This window comes from Oncorhynchus kisutch, linkage group LG8 (genome assembly GCF_002021735.2).
Source record: "Oncorhynchus kisutch isolate 150728-3 linkage group LG8, Okis_V2, whole genome shotgun sequence".
In the NCBI taxonomy this organism is placed as follows: Eukaryota; Metazoa; Chordata; class Actinopteri; order Salmoniformes; family Salmonidae; genus Oncorhynchus; species Oncorhynchus kisutch.
This window is the reverse complement of record NC_034181.2, coordinates 32,958,862-32,974,627: the sequence shown is the minus strand read 5'-3', so window position 1 is coordinate 32,974,627 and position 15,766 is coordinate 32,958,862. Positions and strand designations below refer to the sequence as shown.

The 15,766-nt window shown below is 42.3% G+C and overlaps 1 protein-coding gene across 1 annotated transcript in view; it reads left to right on the top strand.

The window, feature by feature from the left end:
• LOC109894895 (hemicentin-1-like) overlaps nt 1-15,766 on the top strand; it is a 73,990-nt gene that overhangs the window by 31,873 nt on the left and 26,351 nt on the right. Inside the window, exons 21-29 of the mRNA XM_031829427.1 lie at nt 168-327; nt 526-685; nt 2,309-2,436; nt 2,567-2,818; nt 5,609-5,692; nt 12,428-12,619; nt 14,146-14,276; nt 15,244-15,391; nt 15,666-15,747. Coding sequence (XP_031685287.1) covers nt 168-327; nt 526-685; nt 2,309-2,436; nt 2,567-2,818; nt 5,609-5,692; nt 12,428-12,619; nt 14,146-14,276; nt 15,244-15,391; nt 15,666-15,747 — 1,337 coding nt within the window. The remainder of the gene's footprint in view (nt 1-167; nt 328-525; nt 686-2,308; nt 2,437-2,566; nt 2,819-5,608; nt 5,693-12,427; nt 12,620-14,145; nt 14,277-15,243; nt 15,392-15,665; nt 15,748-15,766) is intronic.

Below are 15,766 nucleotides of genomic sequence, written 5' to 3'. Positions count from 1 at the left end.
GTGTGTGTGCGTGTGTGTGTGTGTGTGTCTGAGAGAGAGTTTAGTTTGGGAAGGGGGCTCGGCTCTGTAATTATAGCAAGCATCAGAAGTGAATTTGGGCATTGAACCTTTGGCCTAGTTATGTGTCCCAGTGCTGTTGAGTGTGTATCTGCCTGCTCTTCCCTCAGGGAAGGGAGCCCCTGCCCAGAGACAGGTCGTCCCCCCAGTCAGACCCTGATGGCTTCCTCCATATCCTCAACCCCACTGCAGAAGATGCAGGCATATATATTTGCACAGCCACCAGTGCAGTGGGCTACACCAGCCGTGAGATCAAGCTTAGTGTCAACAGTAAGGGCTGCACATTAACTTACAGCAAAGGCTGTCCAGTGAGTGATGTCATTGGCTTCTCTCCAAAGTGTTTCATTGATAGAGGAAGTACTGTGTAAAATAAAATCATAAGGCATTTGACATGTTTAGATTACAAAAAGTTGTATGCTTTAGAGCAGACCTGCCTCTGTAAAAAGATCATGTTTCCCTTTCCCTCAGCCAAGCCTAAGCTCGTAGGTGTGAGTGGTGAGGAGAACACGGTGAAAATGGCTGCTGAGGTGGGCTCTGAGGTCATCCTCCCTTGTGAGGTCCAGGGCAGTCCCTCTCCTCTGGTCACATGGAGCAGGAACGGCCAGCCAATCCCTCCAGTCACTGCTTGGTAAGAGGAAGACCCATGGTTACATAAGAATGTAGCAACAATGTAGTGAAATGGTAAATAGGCAATAAAAGGCAAGTTTCTCACCATACCAAGGCGATTACCTTACCCCTGACTTAACTGACCAACCTTTTACAATGGACACTGATTGAATCCGGCTGCTATCTAAAGCAGCCGTTAACTGTTGGAGCGCATTTAGTGGTGCCTTTTGAAGTGGCAGAGGCAGCAGCCTGGCGCTGGGCTGTGTGTTGCGCGTGTGTAGTCGTATGGAACAACTTCTTTGAGGAAGAACATATGGTTACACATGACTCTCTCATCCCTGAATCTGTGGTCACTCAGCACAGGCTTCACTGTCGGGTGGAGTCTGTCTATAGGGCACAGACTAGAGATGACAGTGAAACCCACTGGCCATGACCAGTCCCTATGTCTCTGGAGGAACTGTGTGACAGTGTTGAACGCTGTGGTAGTGGTGGAAGGAGGATGCTTATGTGGGGCCAGGAAGGAGTGGAGGACAGGGACGGAGGAGAGGGAGAGGGGTGTGCTGACGGGAAGTAGGGGAGAAGACTGACAGAAAAAGAGATAAAAGTACAGCCTGTTTGACGTTTGGCTCCCCTGTGGATCTTCTGCCATAAAAGAGCATGTCTTCTCCTTACTCTTTACCAGCCCTGGCTGTCTGATGAGAATAACACACCTCCACCAACAACTCCTTCAGCCCTCAGCACTGGAGCGGACAGACGCATTCTCTCCATCCAGGAGTCTATCTGCCGCCCATCCTTTGGCCCAGCCGGTGTGAGCAGGGAGAAACAGATTGTTTTGAATAACTCAGTCAGTGGGTGTTCTGAGTGTCTGCTGCCATAGCCCTCTTCTTCTCCACTACCTCCACCGCATGTCCCAGCGCTGCAAACAGAGAACGAGAGAGAGAGAGAGAAAGAGAGAGAGAGCTATCACAGCTGGAGAGTAGAAGAGTGCTACCCCACACTAGGTCAGTCGGGGAGGCTAGGGAGCTGCACTCAGACCTCTCTGATAAGCCCAATTTGTCCCAGTCAGCCTGTGTCAGCATGTATACACAGATGAGGCTGTATGTTGGGTCCATGTCTCCAGTTTGTGCTCAGCTCCCTGCTCTCTACTAAGGTGACTTAGAACTGCTTTACTTCTCAGTAGAGACTGACCGCTGCTGAGCCAGTCATTCAGTTTCTATGATGTATGCTACTGGTTGGGTTTGAAACAGTAAGGGGGCAGAGTGTTTTAGCCACATGTGCAGTGTTGAAATATAGGGCTGTTTGTGGTTCCAGATAATTTCCAAACATGTTATTGATATAATTTTAGTTGCTTAGCAGAGAAACGTATAAATCTCAGAGCATTGTTTACATTTGTGCATATTATCCATTTCTGCAGCTGGGTGTAGTTCTGCTGGGGATTTCAGTTCAGTTGAGAAGTTCAGTTACTATTATGCAATGTGAATGGTATTATAAAAGCCAGAACTACACGGGCCTGTACAGCACACACACATGCACACACTCACACATATTCACAAAAACGTGAACAGGGTTGAAGATTTCCAGTGTGACTCCACTGTGAGTAACAGTGTTATACTCAGCCTGACCTCTGACCTCTCTCCATGTCCAGGTTCACCGTGCTGCCTTCTGGTTCTCTCAAGATCACCGATGTCCGACTGATTGATAGTAAACTTTACACCTGCTCAGCAGAAAACCCAGCCGGCAACGTGTCGCTCAACTACAATTTACACATACAAGGTATCTCGTTATGGATTCTCACTTTGTAGATGCTATGTGAACTTGAGATCTGACAGCCTGTTTCACTTCACTGTTCAAGATGATGTCATGCATCTAATAGATATCATGAGACACAAACCTTGTTTCCCAGTTAAGCCCAAGATCCAGGCAGCTCCGTCCCTGCTGAAGGCGCTGATAGGCCAGACGGTGGTTCTGCCATGTGTGGTTCAGGGGGAGCCCAGACCTGAGATCAGCTGGTTCCACAACGGACGTCCTGTCGGGGCGAGGGACACTGCAGCCATCAGAATCCACAGGGCCAGCCTCACTGACCAGGGCACCTACAGCTGTGTGGCCAAGAACACTGCTGGACAGGATACCATGGAGGTCAAACTGGAGGTGCTAGGTGAGAAATCGGATTCATCAATGATGCAGCTTTTCTCTCCTAATATACTGTACATCTATTTATTTATCCATTCATCAGATCAGCCCAAGCACTACGCAAACAATTTCCACAGACTGATACACAATAGTGTCATTGTCAATAGTGTTGAAAAAGGTTCACACAGAACTGACTGTAACAGTATACCTAAAATAGATATTTTCCCGTTTTACATTGAGGAAACACTGTCCCAGCTTAACCCAATGAGTCCCATCGTAACGCCGGCATGTTTTGGACTTCTAACCCCTTTTTAACATTGTGAGTTTGAGCTTCTGGGTTGTCCCATTGGATGTGTCTATTTAGTCTGCATCCGCAGATACCAAGTCTCTGTGATTAACGGAGGCTGAGCTAGAGTGGTGTTTGTGTGACAAGGGCGGATTCCGAAGGGGCCCGGGGCCGGGTCTTTTTAGAAAAACGTCTGTAGAGTCCAAATGGTTTGAGCTACAAACTATCTATGAAAAGCTGAGATGAACATGCACATGTTTTGCTCTATGATGTTCACAAGCTACACAAGAGCCATTAGAAGGTAAGGGGTTCTTCTACATGGGAAATCACAGGACATAGCAGAGGTGGGACCAAGTCATTGTTTTACAAGTCACAAGTAAGTCTCAAATCTTAGCACTCAAGTCCCAAGTCAAGTCCCAAGTCAAGACTGTCAAGTCGCGAGTCAAGTCTCAAGTCCTAAACTTTGAGTTTTGAGTCCTAAACAAGTCACATTTGGTGAAGTGAGCATTATAATACTAATAGTTAGTATATTACATTTACGCAAATCATGAATGCTTTTAAAAATATCTCTATATTTATTACTTTCCAAATAAACGTTATATTTCCATGGAAATACATGGGTAGCCATGAGAAAGACACCCCGATGTTCCTCTGCACTGCCACGCACAACTTTTTCTCAGCTGGCACAATTTGATTGGCTGATGTCTGTTTCAAACTGTAATCCGTTAAATTAAGAATTGATGTGCTGCACACTTTTTTTAAAAGCATCATTTTTTATATTTGGGCTTGGGGAGGGTATCAAGTCAGGTCGAGTCAAAAGGCTCAAGTCCAAGTCAAGTCACGAGTCATTGGTGTAAAAGTCAAAGTCGAGTTGCAAGTCATCATGTTTGTGACTCGAGTCCAAGTCATGTGACTCTTGTCCACACCTATGGGACATAGTGTCCATAATGCTGTAACAAGCTCACTTAGTTCCTGACACAACCTCCAGACAGTTGTCATATTCATTTCCCCGTGAGCAAACCAATTCTGTACTTACATTCATATACATTCATTTTTATCAGGTTTTTGCTTTGGCGGACTTTCATTTTTTAAATGTACATTTGTCAAAAAAACTAATGACTTCAACTGTTTATGTCAAATGGTAAAACACTTCATTGTGAGGCTGAATATAAGGGCTGGACATGCAGATAAATGAAAGTCAGATAAATGAAAAGCCAATTTTTGCTGGGCTCTCGGGACTGATATGGTTAAAGACAGAATAGACAAGGACAGTTGTCTTTGGAGGTGCTTTCTCTGGAAGCAGCATCATATGGTCACAATGTAAGTGCAGCTCATGGGGATGTGCAGGGGTGTCATGCACCCCCAAAATCTGAGGGGGCACAAATAACTTTATGGCTGGGTGATGGTCTGGAGGGGGGCTAGGCCCCCCATTTGTAAATGTGAGAATTTCCTGCAATCTAGGCTTATTTTACTGCATATCTAAGCATTCCTCTTGAGCTGACTCCATCTTCCTGACTGGTGGTTATTTTTTAAAGAAATTAAATATGCTTCTCTGCATCTTTGCTCAAATCTGTATAAAATATTGAAATTAATGTAAGTCTTATTCAATACATTTAGTTACTGCTCGCTTTTCTAAAGTCTAACAACCTTGACAGTAGGCATGCCAGCTAAGATAGTTAGACAAGCTAACTACTCTTAACTTGATTGATAGGCTGAAATAGCTTATTGTCAGCTAGTTGTGAAGTTGTCAGATGGGAACATATCTGGAATAGCTAAAGCCAACTTCATAAAATTGCTAGGTGGCTATAAGTACAGTATTACAGAGAGAAAAAAATATATATATATTTTTATACAAGACAAATCTGAAGGGGCACGTGACCCTGTACCCCTTATGGGCATGACGCCTCTGGGGATGTGTGCAACTTACTCCTCAGCCTTAAATGTCCCACTTGCTCCAGCGAATTGCTAGCTTTTCACTTGGATCCGACTGGTAAGATGCTTTAGGAGGGTGGTCACGTGTGCTAGCAAGGCACAGGTCCAGAGTTCGAGCTTTGTGTGATCTGAATCCGGAGGAAGTGGTACTCGCTAAGCAAGCAGCGTGAGGTCCTTTAAACAAGCAGCCCTATAAACTCCATTCTATTTGACAAGAGCATGGGTCTGTAGGTTAGTGGGTGTTGATTGAGGGGATATTTGACCTTAGAGGTCAGCTTAAGCTGAGGGAAGGATTAGAGGAAGTCAAAGCTGGAGGTTAACGAGTGAGTAGGGGTCAAAGGAGACATGACTCACATTGTCAGGGTCAGTAGCACGACATCTTCACCCCACCGCCCGGATTAACCCTAGCACTCATGTCTTACCTAATACTACTCTAGCTGAACATTAACACTAAAATCAAGCCTATATCTTATAGAAATCTCAACCTAACCTTGACACATATTATTTACAGTAGCCTTTATAACCCATGACGCTAAATAAACCCTTTGTCTTATTCCCTGTGCTGTCCTAATGCTATATCCTTTATCCTTTACACAGAGGCCCCGTCCTTCGCTGAGCCTGGAGATGCCATCATGGAGAAAGTGTCTAACAGCAAGGTCACCATCCCCTGCCCCGCCGAAGGTAGGATAAGATTTATTTATGTATGTTGTCCGGGGTGATTTGCTATAGAGGGAAACACATCTGGTGTCAGAAAAAATACACAATTTACACAGCCTGACCAAAGTGAACAGATGTGGTGAATCTTTTTCTGGTAATGTTTGGATGGAACTGTTTTCTTTCATTATTCCCAGAGCTAGCTCCATATTAAATGTAGGACAAGGTGTGGATTTATCTAGCTACCTTCAAGGCATTGCTCTGCTTTCTCCATAGAGCTTAATTTGTCTGTGGAAACAAATGTGTGTTTCAATACCCCTGATATCCCAATGGTGTGCTTTCCTTCTATTGAATACTGTTTCTGTCTCTATTTTAACATCTTGGTGAAGGGGGAGGTAGCACGCAACATGGCTGAGAAAGTGTGTGTGTGTGTTTGTTTGAGCATTCTTTCTTATGCGTGGGCCCATTGAACTTCTTGTTGACAGGGTATTTAAATAGGTGTTCAACTCAAATCCAATCAAATGTGATTTGTCACATGCAGGTGTAGACTAACAGTGAAATGCTTACTTGCGGGCCGGGCCTGGCCCTTCCTAATGCGTAGTGAAAAAAAGAGAAATAATATAAATATAATAATATGAGGAATAAAATACGAGTAATGATAACTTGGCTATATACACATGGCACCAGTATCGAGTTGTTTGTATGGTAACGGGCATGTTTGAGAAGGTGAGGAGTGGGCTAATACGGACATAGCAGCAGCTGGAACATCATTCTGCCTGAAGATGTGGCTCAGCGGGCCACATCTGCTTTCCTGTCTGCTCTGCGAGGGGGCCTGCTGGGAGAGGATTCCTAATTACAGACTGCTGCTGGCAGATAATAGACCGAGATATCTGGGGTACTCCTCTACTGAGTAGGCTGGCTCCACTGGCCCTCCTTGTAGAGCTTAGACAGGCAGCTACACTGTTACCATTACAGGGTAACACCCCAAAGAACTCAAAACAACCCCAAACAATCCCCCAAAAAACAAACAACCCCAAACATGAACCTGAAAGAACCTTAAAGTACCCAAAAGAACCCCAAGGTACCCTAAACAACCCAAAAGTACCCTAAAGAACCCCAAACAGGTAACCCAAAGACAACCCAAACGTACCCAATACAACCCAAAACAACTCAAAAGAACCCAAAGGTACCCATAAGTAACCCCACGAAAAACAACGTACACAAAACAACCCAAAAGTACCCAAAACAACCTCAAACAACCATAAACAAGTACCCAAAACAACCCAAAAGTACCACAAAGCACCCCAAAAGTATCCAAAAGATCCCAAAGGTACTCAAAACAATTCCAACATATGCAAAACAACCCAAAACAACCCCAAACCAACCCAAACAGGAACTCCAAACAGCCCAAAAGTACACAAAACAGCAAAAACAACCACAAACAGGTACCCCAAATCATCCAAAAGAACTACAAACGGGCAGCCAAAACAACACTAAACCACCCAAATTATAAATTCAGGTTCATGTTTCAGACAGGTCAATAATGGCTTGCTTGATTGGGCTGATTCACCTCTACAGACTACAGGGACCCTCTACACATTAGAGATAATCCAGGTCCCTCAAACATCATCAGTGACATTTCCTGTAAACTGTGACACAATCCTGGTCTCCTGCCATGAACGGAGCGGTCTACAGAGAACAATAGTAATGCCGTCTTTTTGTAGGCACTAACTCTGCCTACGGGAAATTCATGTTTTTTTCAAAACAAGCACATAAAGGCTTCATAATTAAGAAAGCTGACTGACTGATATTCAGGGCTGGTTCCAGGCATAAGTGACATAAGCGGTCCCCGACCGAAAATGAGCGGTCCCCGACTCTCAACTTACTATTGCGAGTAAGAATAGTAGTATAAACCAGGTACAATTTAGAAATGTGGTTGTGTATCAGATGTTTTCTCTTGTTATGTCAGTCACTGACAGTCATTGAATTAGCCATGTCAGCGAACAATTTTTGATTGGTAGTTAGTTGATTGAAGTAATCATGACCGAATACTGACCAGGCACGCAGGGTACGTGCCCAGAGCCCCGACCTTCAGGGGGCCCCTATTGATTCTGTTAGTCATTCTCACTTAGATATCATATTGACATGGCATACGTCATTACAAAAATGTGTTTGATTGCAGGAAATTAGCTTCAAAACTGCAAAAAATGTGATGTAAAACTTTACAAAAATGATCTCTGAGCAATGGCAAAAAAAAATGATTGAGCGGATGGTGGGGGGTCGGAACATTATTACAAATCATTTGTACACTGCAAATTGACCGCAAGAAGCCCAAAAATATATCATGTTTACCCGATATATAATAATTTCAAACATTGATCACGCTGTGTCTCTCTATTATGCGTGGGAGTACTTGGGAACAGATTTCTTAAATTAAAATCACATTGAGTTGATCTCCTGGTGGGGTTTTTTAGAGACTTTTATGTCCCAACAATAAAAATTCCGCATACACATTTTGATTTATTTTTACTCAGAAAATGTTTGAGGGGGGAAATAAAACCCTGGGGTACCCTGTCATAGAACAATACATATAACATCTTCTAAGCCTGTGTTAATCTCAGACCTTATTTTCGCAGTTTATCCCAAAACTCAATTTTTCCCCATCATTTCCCCCATAGGAATGGCTGAACGAACCAGATGTAACTCGTTTCTGGTTTTTGGGACTACAAGCTGGCAAACTCTATTGGCTCAAGTAATAGCTCTATCAACTCAGAAGAAGCTAGGCTATCATCCTGTGATAACACACTGACCGTATCTATTTCGTACCCAGAGTAATACACAGAGCATTCAAACTACTGGAGAAAACCCCTCACAATGATCTCAAATTGTGTTTTTACACAACAAAATTAAACACAGACTACCCCTTGCTAATCTGGAGACTATCGGGTATGTTGTGGTGGACTGTCATTAAAATTGCTTCACGGGAACCTGGTACAATTAAGTTTGTAGTGTGGCTAACTAGATGGCTCTGAATGCAATGTCATGCAGTCAAATCTGCTACTAACTACTTATGGACCTAACTAGTTTGCTGTAGTTGTATCCTAATAACATACATTTTGAGAAAACAAGTTATATTAACCAGCTAGAGAGCTAGCTAGCATTAGCAATTTTTGGTGGTCATTTCCGGATTCGAAAAATACTCCAAAAGCCTCTGCATTTCAGGAATCACAATAGCAAGTACGCCTGGTGCATTCACTGTTATTTAGACATTTAATCAATTGAGCTACGTTTTCTATGAAAACTCTGTTTTGTCATAGGTCTCATTGGCTTTCATGTGCTTGAAACGTGATCTTGTCCCGAGGTGTTGGACCCAAAATTCTGGGACTTGATTTAGCGAAGGGTCAATTGACTGAACTGAAACTGAATTGACCTCAACCCTGTCCCTGAACCACACACACAAATATCCCTATCTGCACTCACTCACATACACATTTACCAGAGTAGGCAAATAATTATATCCACACGTTCACTACATGACCAAAAGTGTGTGACACCTGCTCGTTGAACATCTGATTCCAAAATCATCATCTTAAGGATTAGCCCCCTTTTCTTACATTTTTGCCTAAAATGACATACTCAAATCTAATTGCCTGTAGCTCAGGACCTGAAGCAAGGATTTGCATAGTCTTGATACCATTTGAAAGGAAACACTTTGACGTTTGGGGAAATGTGAAATTAATGTAGGAGAATATAACACAATAGATCTGGTAAAAGATAATACATAGAAAAAAACATGTGTTTAATTTTTTTTTTAATTGTACCATCATCTTTGAAATGCAAGAGAAAGGCCATAATGAATTATTCTAGCCCAGGAACAATTTAGACTTTGGCCACTAGATAACAGCAGTGTATGGGAAAGTTTTAGACTGATTCAATGAACCATTGCATTTCCATTCAAAATGTTGTTTCAAGACTGCCCAAATGTGCCTAATTGGTTTATTCATACATTTTCAAGTTCATAATTGTGAGCTCTCCCCAAACAATAGCATGGTATTATTTCACTGTAATAGCTACTGTAAATTGGACAGTGCAGTTAGATTAACAACAATGTAAGCTTTCTGCCATATCAGATATGTTGGGGGTTTCTTACAACCTCATGCTAATCACATTAGCCTATGTTAGCTCAACCGTCCCAAGGTCGGGACACCGATCCTGTAGAATTATGGAGGACAGACATTTGACGTACTGACTTGTTGGAAAGGTGGCATCCTTTGACGGTGCCATGTTGAAAGTCACTGAGCTCCACAGTAAGGCCATACTACTGTCAATGTTTGTCTATGGATTTATACACCTGTCAGCAACGGGTGTGGTTGAAGTAGCCGAATCCACTAATTTGAAGTGGAGTCCACATACTGTTGTATATGTAGTGCAGCTTGTTTTTGCCAATATCTAGTATTTCAGTCATACTGTACTTTGCTTTTGTTATTTCGGCTATACTGATGATATAGAATCCTGACCTGAACCCAATATATCACATACCAAACTGAAACATGAACCTGAACTGATCATTTGGGTGATTTTGTGTTGTTTTGGCTACCAGTTTGTGGTTCTTTTAAGTACTTTTGGGTTCTTTCGGGTACCTGTTTGTGTTTTTTTGTGGTTGTTTTGGGTACTTTGGGGGGTTATTTCTGAGACTTTTGGGTTGTTAGGTTACCTGTTTTGGGGTGGTTTGGGGTTATTTTTTGTTGTTTGTGTTTGTTTTGGGTACTTTTGGGCTGTTTTTGTTACTTTTGGGGTCACACTTTATTTGGATAGTCCGGATAGTCCATTTATAGATGCTCTACAGATGGTTATACTATCAACAAACTATCTGATGTTAAGCAACTGCTTACAAAGGTTACGGTTAGGTTTAGAATAAGGGTTAGGGTAAGGGTTAAGAGGGTTAGGCCTAGGGTTAGGGTAAGGGTTAAGTTTAGGGTTAGGATGAGAGTTAAGGTTAAGGTTAGGGCTATGGTTAGGGTTAGGGTTAGTAGATAATTATTTGAAATGTTACTGATAGTCTGTAGATAGGACTATACAGATGGACTATCCAAGTGAAGTGTTACCCCTGTTTCTGAGTGGATTTGGGTTGCTTTTGGATAACTGTTTGTGGATATTTTGTGTACTTTTGTGTTGTTTTGGGTACTTTGGGGGGGTTGTTTTGGGTACTTGTTGGGTGTTTTGGGGAGCTGTTTGTGGTTGTTTGTAGTTGTTTTGGGTACTTTGGGGTTATTTTAGGTACTTTTGGGTACCTGTTTGGAATTGTTTGGGGTGACTAGTAGGACCTGTTAAGGGTCCCTCGCAGAGATGGTCACAGCTCTAGGCAGCAGCACTAGGAGCCTGGCCAAGGAAACTAAGAAACAATAGCTTGTTCATCACCCATTGTTTCATATAAATGTGTCTGTCTGCATGGATGTTGAATGGGAAGATGAAAGAAGATTCTAACATCAGGAAATTATTATTTTTTTACCAACAGGAACACTTAATGCCCAATAATAGTGGAAGACAAGTACTTGTTTAAAAAACACATGGAAGAGACAATTGAATGAAATGTAGTGGACCCTGCAGATAAGTACAAGAAACAGGTTTTAATGAGATGTTTTTACTTTTACACAGAACATCTGTATGCATTTTCTCACAGCAATGAGATAATATAATTGAGTCAGTGTTCTAAAGTGTAAACATGTGCTCTGCGTGGGACAGGGTGATAACATTACCTTTGGTTCCTCTCTGTGGTTCCTCTTTGTCCCCTGAGTTTAGTATTTTTGGACGGGGGATGAAATATGTGTTTAGTTTCCAGTACAGCCTCCTCTCTCTCTGGTGTTTGGATATGTTCTGTAAATAGAGATTGTACAGGGGTTTACTTCATTCTCTGCTCTTAATGCAAAAAGCTGTACTGGATGTCCACACACCTACAGTTGAAGTCGGAAGTTTACATACACCTTAGCCAAATACATTTAAACTCAGTTTTTCACAATTCCTGACATTTCATCAGTTAGGATCACCACTTCATCAGAATAATAGTAGACTATTGTCTACTATTCTTACCAAACTATTGTTTGTTAACAAGACATTTGTGGAGTAGTTGAAAAATGAGTTTTAATGACTCCAACCTAAGTGTATGTAAACTTCCGACTTCCAACTGTATGTATGTGCTGTCCTTCTTATGTAAAAGATACCTCAGACTGGCTTATATGGGGTAATGGTGTTCCCACCAAACACCATTCAGTCCCCTGCTCCACCACTAACTCCATCCCAGACCCCTTTCTCTGCTCCCGGCCCTTTACCCCATTGTAAAGCTCCAAACACATCTGTTTCAGTCACCAATACATCACATCAAGGCTTTGAACTACTGGCCCAACCCAGGATCCTCACCTATGATTTTGGTAGTAAATCATGACACCAGTACTTTAAATCAGGCATCTACCAATATATTGTGTTTGGCTTTTGTGTACTGCTTTCTAGCCTTGAAGTATCCTAGCCCACGGACCAATAGGCCTCTCAGTCTCAGTAACAATTTGGCAATGTTTCCCCTGCTGTCCTGCTGTCCAACAGATAAATATAGGGCCTGCTTTTTCCAGTCTGGGACTCTTGCCCATTCAGCCCTCCTGTGGGGGGTACAGGGACAGAAGTAACTTTTGTTTCTGTCAGTTATGATCGATAAATCCCTCCTCAGACCTCCACACTACACACACCACCTCTCTGTTCTCTCAACACCCGCAGGCTCACCCTTTCCAAAGGTGCGCTGGTTCAAGAACGGTCTTGGGATATTCCCTGACCAATCAGAGTTCTCTGTGGCAGAAGATGGCTCTCTTGTGATTGGCTCTGCATCTGCCAGTCACAGCGGGGACTTCAAGTGTGTGGCCAGCAATGATGCAGGCTCTGTTGAGCGGAAGACACGGCTGAAAGTGAATGGTGAGACCTCATAAACTCGATCTTTATACAGACCTGATGTCTGTTCAGATCACAATAAAATGTGACCGACTGCCTTGATTCGGTTTTATGTAGCAAAATTTGAAATTATGTTTTTTTTTACATTGGATAAAAGCAGAGACACAGAGCTACAAAATGGTATATCACACACTGCATTTGAGGAACAAGGAGAAAGTAATTATGCTTTGAAAGTGAATTAATAAACTTGTAACCTCACTTTTGAGAAAATGGCCTTTGAATGTTTTGGTACTACTATTGGAGAGTTCTTCTTTATCTACACCCATTCAGTATCATTCACACCCTCTTAATCGTTCACCTTGATCCGAGCATTCTTTCCTAACGACAACAGTCAAGCACCCAAGCTACCTGGCCAACGTTGGCTAGCTTGCTAGCTACTTCCAGACACAAATGAGAGAACAGCTCACTGACCATTTTATATACCTTAGCAGAGCTGGTTAGATGTTGAGCATTAATACATTTGTCAGTTATTCTGCGCTCAGATGAGAAATCGGGGTAGATAGCCAGAGCGAATTTACCAGCTAATTCTATTGTCGCAGTGACATTCTATTGAAATGCATAGTGGAGTCTTTTGCATAGTGGAGACATGTAGCTAGCTAGCTAGGTAAACAATGAACCATAATCCCAACACATGATGTTACTACCTTGCATGAATCTTTAGGTAGCTAACCAACCAGGTTCAATGTTAGCTAGCTAACATTAGGCTATAACTAGCAAAGCAAATGGCTCTGAGATTCGAATAATAAGATCATACACGTCACGTTAGCTAGCGAGCCAGCCAGCTAATGTTAGCTAGCTAGCTAACAGTACACTTTAACTTGAAATAAAAAAATTACTTTCTGTCAAAATTAGAAATGTGTAATCTGAAAATGTAGCTAGCAAAACTATCTTACCCATTTACATCATAGATGGATGCTTCTCCCTGTCACGGATGCCATGGTTGCCCTTAATTTGAAGATGTAATCTGGAGACAGGTGTTTTCTCCATCTCCTTAGCTATCATACTCTAATTCCACTGATTTCAAAACTCGTTCCTCCAGAAAGTGAAGAGCAACACTAATGCAGTTCTACTTACTTGATACATAAAAAAACAGCATTAGACAGGATTACCTACACATACTGTTCAGCTCAAATAGACTGAAGTGTGCTATATGGCAGACTAATCCGAACTCATCTCTCGGCATGTGCAGCCCACTCATTATCTCTACCAATCATGGCTAGCGAGAAGGTTGCCTCTTTTTTTCTGTGGCTAAACCAACTAGGCTCGTAATTTAACAATCTTCTTTGTATTTACAGATGGCATACACGTATTTTATTAAGGGCACATGAAAGATCACATGTTCCAGAAGGCATTTCTGCCAAAGAATACATTTGTTGACATTCAAATGGCTCTCCTGTGAAGTAGTGACATACACCTAGTTTACTGAAACTAGTCGCAAATGTGTTAATAAGGTGACTTCCAGATGATGTATGTCTCCTGTACTCCTCCAGTTCCCCCCGAGATACAGGATGATGGACAGTCCATGAACCTGACTGTCACCCTGAAGCAGCCCCTCACTCTTGGCTGTGATGCCTTTGGTATCCCCTCCCCCACAATCACCTGGACTAAAGACGGACATAATGTGAGCCACCTACCAGTCATTCAAATAAGCTTCTTAAAAAACACTAAGAAGTCATGTATAGGTTGTATATTGTATGTTACCATCTCAGTTAACACTTCTCGGGAGAGAGAATATTGTTGTAATGTTACCTGTAATGTTCCCCTAATGTTTGAGGGTCCAGTTTTTCGTGAGTTAGGGGAACATTCTATCTTTGTTAACTAGATAGAATCTATGTTAACTTCTGAGAACCTTTTTAGCATGTTTTAATTCATGTTCTAGACGCATTTTAATGCACATTGCAAGAACATTCATGAGTCCAGTTTCCTGAATGTTAGGACAATATTCCATCAATGTCCCACCAAACATACATAGAACATGGTTTCAATGTTCTCAGTATATACAACATTCCTGTGTCCAGTTTTCTGAATGTTAGGACAATATTCCATCAATGTCCCACCAAACATACATAGAACATGGTTGCCATGTTCTCAGAATGTAAGATATTAATGTTCTACACACGTGCCCAAAAACAATCATTACACATCACATCTTGTTACTTTTGCAGAGCCAATCAAGGCCCATGTTCTGTGTATGTTTGGTGGGACTTTGATGGAATATTCTCAGAACCCACAGAAAACTGGACACTTGAATGGTCTTGCAATGTGTCTAGAACATTAATATCTGAGAACATGGTAACCATGTTCTTGGTAAGTTATATTTGACATTAAGGAAATGGTCTCTTGGAAACATTCCTTGCACATCACAGGAACATTCCTATGAAAATGTTAGTTAATGACCTAATGAGACTCATAAGGGAACATTTTCTAAAGTTGTGGGAATGTTTGTTGTTAGCTGGGATACGTTTACTGCTAACTGTCAATGACAATCATGTTATTTGTATCTAGCAACACAGTGACACCAAGTGGTAATTTAGTTTATCACAGTCCAATATTTATCATACAGTAACAAGCACTAATTATGTGTACAGGTTGTGGACTCCCTTGGAGTGTACCTTCAGAATGGGAAGAGACTTCTGAGAATCTACCGGGTCCAGGAAGAGCATGGTGGCCAGTTCACCTGCACAGCTAGTAACACAGCCGGGCAGGCCCGAAGGAACTACAACATTGTAGTACAAGGTGATCCTTCATAGTACTTCAAATCCAGTTGTGGTCCTACCACTCCCATTGATTTTACATTTTAAGTTTAAGGAAAGTAAACAAGCAGGCATTACAGGTCCAAGGCAGAGTTGTATGCTTTCTTAAGCCTAATTGTGTGTGTGTGTGTGTGTGTGTGTGTGTGTGTGTGTGTGTGTGTGTGTGTGTGTGTGTGTGTGTGTGTGTGTGTGTGTGTGTGTGTGTGTGTCAGCCCCACCAGTAATCTCGGGGACGTCCAGGTTACAAGACCTGTCAGTGGTTGCTGGACAGGAGGTGGAGGTCCAGTGTTGGGTCGGTGGGCGCCCAGCCCCCAAAGTAGAATGGAGCCGGGATGGAGAGTGAGTATTCCATTATAGT